Raw genomic sequence first — 5203 nt, 5'->3', positions numbered from 1 at the left:
CTCCAAAGCCAATCATGATATAGTTATACACAGGGCAACGACGCAAAGTTCTTATACATATGTATTATATTCCTTTTTATATTTCATTTTTCTTCTCATCACTTAAGGACTTGCAAGGAAGACAATGAGTGTTGGCAGATAGGGGTACATAAGACTAGCTATCCTCCTAATCGCAATGTGACACGAAGTCATATATAGGGTGTAACAAATTTGAGTTTATATATGGGTATCTCAGAAACGGTAAAACTTAGCAAGTTGGTTAAATGGAGGCAATGTTTCTTTTGGCGCTGCTTAATAGGTCATTTGCGATTTAACAAAAAATTCACATACTTTCAAAAATATTCGATACATATACGATCGTTTTTCTCAAAAAACTCGAAAACCATTATTCGAAGAAAACTAATAATGAAACGGGATTAGAGCACTTTTTGTCTGGCTTTCTAGTGATATAATCAGTATTTTTATTAGACGTTAGAGATTGGTTTTTGAGATATAATGAATGCAGTTTAATGCTGCTTAGATTCAAAAGTGTATTTGCTTTTATTCATATAAAATCCACAAAAATACTAAAATATAATACATCATTGCAAAGAAAATTTTATCTAGATTCCAATTTTCTAAAAATCCAAAATAGTATTCATAATTGAATTCAAAGTAGTGTATAATATCTCAAAAACAATCGTCGAGTAAAAATACTGATTACACAAGTAAAAAGCTAAACAAAAAATGTTTCAATAATGTTTCATTTTCAACATTTTTCTAGTAATGATTTTCGAATTTTGTTGATAAAAACAAAAATCCAAATTCTCGGTTTTTATCGGATATTTCCGAAATTATTAAATTTTTTTGAAAATCGCAATTTGATTATTTTTGAGTGCCAAAATACGCTACTTTCCCTCCATTTAACCTACTTTCTATCTCCTACCGTTTTCGAGTTCCCCGTGTATAGATTCAAATTTATTACACTCTGTATAGGGTAGGGGACTCCCAAAAATATTCCTAGGAAAACTTCCCTGCTGGTGATTTATAACCCTCTATTAATAAGTAGATCAAATGAGCTCCCAAAACGGATCCGGTGGACGTCCGATTTTTGGCGACCTCAGGGTCGATCTCGTTTCCAGTTAAAATCGCAAACGCCGAAGAATCGGATACAGTCTAGGCGCCATGGAATGGCAACAACGCGTTGTCATTTATAAAGCCGCAGGAAAGCTAACAACGCATGCGTCAAACAATTGTTATACTCAGCTGATTTTAAAAATTGACATTTGACTATATTTATCTTGCCGTGTTATGTAAAAAATCAAATATTGAGATCGAGCTGCACATTCATTAAATAATGGCAAGCTTTGTCCGAATCGCTTTTAGGAGTACTCTGTTTAAGGGTAACAACCGTGCTCTCTGGGCAGAAATTAATGGTCAATCAATTAGAACCATCACCAGTAGGTTAGAAGACTTGCCACCGAAACCAAAGCCCTGGAATTATAATGAACGATCCTATACATATTTCCACTATTTATTCGATAAAACTACCTCCAGGTTTGATGAAAATACTAAGGTAAGTTATACGTTCACTGCTGCTGGAGCGGAAAACTGTTTTTGTATTGCTATAAACATATAAGTTATATCAAGGTATTTTGAGATGTTTCCTAAGTATTATGGAGTACAAAAAAATCATAGGGAATCTATCCTGTGGTTCTACTGCTGCTCTTGAATTGGACACTTTTAACTACTTCCAGTGTAACATTTGTTTATCTTTTGAGTTTTACAAGAAAAGAAAAAATTAGAACTGAGTAATCTTTGGCTCTCAAATTTTTGTATTCTACTGATATCAAGAGTCAAGAAGTCTATAAAAAAATTAAATTTTATTTAAACTTCATAAAATTGTTAGAAATTGCCTTAAGTACATTTATGAAATTTCAAAATAATCAAATAAATCAGTCCCAACAAAAACTCAAAGTACAAATGAAAAACTCAAATCTGACTTAACCAAGTTTAGAAGAAATTTAACAATAAGTTTGCTCTTCACTTGGAATTTTATTATATCTATAACTGTATGTCAAAACAGTTGTAGAATTGAGTGAGTGACCTAAAAGATGTCTCAATATACTAATGAAGAAATCTGAAATTTAAGTATTTTTCGCTTCCTATATTTTTACATAAAATGCTTTTTTTTTATTGTGAAAAATCTGATATTTTCAGCTTATTGTGGTTGAGGGTCCAGTAGCTGCAGGGAAGTCGAGATGTGCTAAGGAAATTGCAAAAGCTTTTGGTATGTTATATCTGCCTGAAGCAAATTTGGATATGGAATATATAAATAACTATGGATATGATATAAGGCAGCTTGATCCAATGTTACCCCCAGATTGTAGAAGCTTTGATGTAATGGACTTTTTAAAAAATCCAAAACATAAATTGACTGCTAGAATGCAGATTCAACTGTTCAAGATCAAGTAAGTGCCCATATTTATTTATATAAGTGTGGTAAGTGATGCTTGACTGATTTCAATTTAATAACAACCTAAAACAGATTGTATGAAAATTTTATTGTTGTCAAAATATTTTTACACATGCTATACATATGAATGCTACATAAATATTTATTCTAAGCCTATCAATAGGTTGCATTGATATCACAATTTTTCTTATTTTACATTCTTCAAATGTTTCTTTTTATTATTGTATATATATTCTTTATCTTAATTTTTTTATTTGATGCATAGGTTTTCTCAATATATTGATGCTTTGACACATATTCTCAGTACTGGTCAAGGTGTGGTTTTGGACAGGTGTGTCTATTCAGATTTCGTTTTTGTAGAAGCTATGTATAATCAACAATATCTCTCAAGAACAGGTAGGTATTATGTGGCTTGTAGGTACTATTTTTTTAAATATATTTATAAGATTTAGAGGTACTATGCAAGTCAAACATTTTCTTCATGCTCTTAGTATTCTATATTGATATTGTTCATTAGCAATCAAAAGTAAGGTAGATATGTTTTTCATTGTTTCCGATTTGAAAAATTGGAATGACTTTCTAGAGTTCTAAAATTTTGGAAGTAGTCAAAAATCTATGACTAGGACAATTAGTTTAAAAAATCATTTATTACTTTAAAAAGTATGTTAAATGTTGTGGTCATAATTCAACTCCTTTGAATTAGATAATTGTTAAATTTTTAGCCTTGCTCATTTGTGATTTCTCAATATTAAACTTAACAAAATTCCAGCTTACAAAAAATACTACGAGTACAGAAATAACACCATTAATGAACTGTTAAGACCACACTTGGTGGTGTATTTAGACGTTCCCGTTCCAAAAGTTTTAGAGAACATTAACAAGCGCAATGTATCTTATGAGAAAGGTTCGCAAGCCATGAATCCACAATATTTGGAAGCGCTGGAGAAAAATTATAAACAAAATTATTTGAAAGAAATATCGTAAGTCCATTAATTCTAGATAACCGCCTTCTTTATCAAGCGGTTTTACCAACACTGTATGATGCCTGGTCAACACTAATTCAAGTTAGGCTGCTGTTTTTTGCCATGGAAAGGCCTAGAGGGCTGGCAAAATTTTGTCAGTGGCATAACTTGTTTGTGTGGTCCCGGCATAAGGATACCTAGTTAAAAGCCCATTTATAGCAAACATGCCGAATTGTTAGTCTATGATTGGACTGTAGAAGGAGATATGGAGGTAGTTGTGGAGGACATTGAGGCAATCAACTTTGAAAAATATGATGATCATGATACTAATTTAAAGGACTGGCAACAGGACTATGAGGCAGATTGGGCTAGCTTGAGAAATAAGTAAGATGTTTAATTTTTTTCCGTTGACTAATTATTAACAAATTTCTCTTTTGTATACAAATATTTTCATTAATAACCACCATTTATGCATATTTTCCTTTAAAGCCTTATTTTGTACTATATTGTGTTTGTCGTGTGATTAATAATTATCAAAAAATAATGTCTTTGGTTTTATTGTTTTGTTAGGTTCTGTACAATGCAGTTGATGTAAAATTGTATTTATTAATACTTCTAGCGATTTTTTCAAAATTCCTGATTATTAATTGCAGACGATAATGCACCCATTTGCTAAATAACTATTGCTTTGCAGTGAACTAGCAATTTATACGTTTTAGGTATGCTGATCAAAAAGATTACGTCATGGCCAGTTTCAATGTACCAGATTATGATTGTCCTGAATTAATGGTGAATGCCATGGATTTAAAGGCTTATGATGCCGTGATGGAGGAGGTAAATTATGAGTTATAAAAAACTGTCTTGTGATTTTCACGATTAGCGTTGAGTATTATGTCCAAAAAAGGTTGTATTTCAGAAAAACGAAACTTCATATTTGAAATCTAATTTCAGTACCTCCTAGAGATATATGAATATTGTTTCATGCTAGTGTCTGAACAGTTATTATTAATATTCATTCATCTTTGTTTTACTGTTGCCAATTTTGTTCCTATCAGTGGCCCATCCTGTATCAAACATTCGATTAAAAATCTATTAGTTTTTAGTTCCTTTTTTAGTCGATAATAATTCTGCACATATCTAGGCGCCCGGCAACCAATACGCACCAGGATACAACATAAATATGGGCGACAAGAGCTGGCTATTTAAATCTAGCCTTCCAAAGAGAAATACGCTGCCGTTGCGTGAAAGAAGGTGAGATGTTGAAGACATTATGTGTTTCTAATAATTGACTTTTATCCTGTTTCAGGAAAATGTAAACTTCGGTAGACGTAACTTTATTCTTGTATCAGCTTCTTGCGTCTCTGTCCTAATTAATATATGTAATAGGTATTTCTTTATTCAGGTACGTATTGGAAATGTTCCTTGAAATTCACATTATGGGAACTCCTATCAACCTATCCACATCAAATCAATAATTTTGTCGGCAAATAAATTTTTTTTTGGTGAGCAGTCTTTTTTTTATTACAATTTCTATATTAATAAATCTTACTGAGAGCAAATCAAGCTCACAGTTTTATGCAATAAACACTGTAAATAGGACTACAACTTTGGTAATAATATTTAATGAAAAAAATAATTTTAAAATCCTGATTTCTGCAAAGAAATGGTTCCTTTAAAATAGCACGTATCATTCAACGGTTTACAGAGTACAAATAATTTTTCAGGATCCAATATGTTGAATACCAACACCTTAATAGATATATTAACTATTCAGATTAGTCATGAT

The 5203-nt window shown here is 31.5% G+C and overlaps 1 protein-coding gene across 1 annotated transcript; it reads left to right on the top strand.

Annotated features, from left to right (window-relative positions):
• The first annotated feature begins 1250 nt into the window (after window positions 1–1250).
• On the top strand, window positions 1251–4926 carry ND-42 (NADH dehydrogenase (ubiquinone) subunit ND-42). Its single transcript, XM_066296968.1, has 8 exons — window positions 1251–1555; window positions 2200–2450; window positions 2721–2851; window positions 3225–3435; window positions 3637–3801; window positions 4137–4251; window positions 4559–4668; window positions 4724–4926. The coding sequence occupies exons 1-8, from the start codon at window positions 1337–1339 to the stop codon at window positions 4731–4733; spliced, it is 1212 nt and encodes a 403-aa protein (XP_066153065.1). The 5' UTR covers window positions 1251–1336; the 3' UTR covers window positions 4734–4926.
• The last annotated feature ends 277 nt before the right edge of the window (window positions 4927–5203 follow it).

Source organism: Euwallacea fornicatus, chromosome 27, assembly GCF_040115645.1.
Source record: "Euwallacea fornicatus isolate EFF26 chromosome 27, ASM4011564v1, whole genome shotgun sequence".
Taxonomy (NCBI): Eukaryota; Metazoa; Arthropoda; class Insecta; order Coleoptera; family Curculionidae; genus Euwallacea; species Euwallacea fornicatus.
This window is presented reverse-complemented; position numbering and strand designations above follow the sequence as displayed.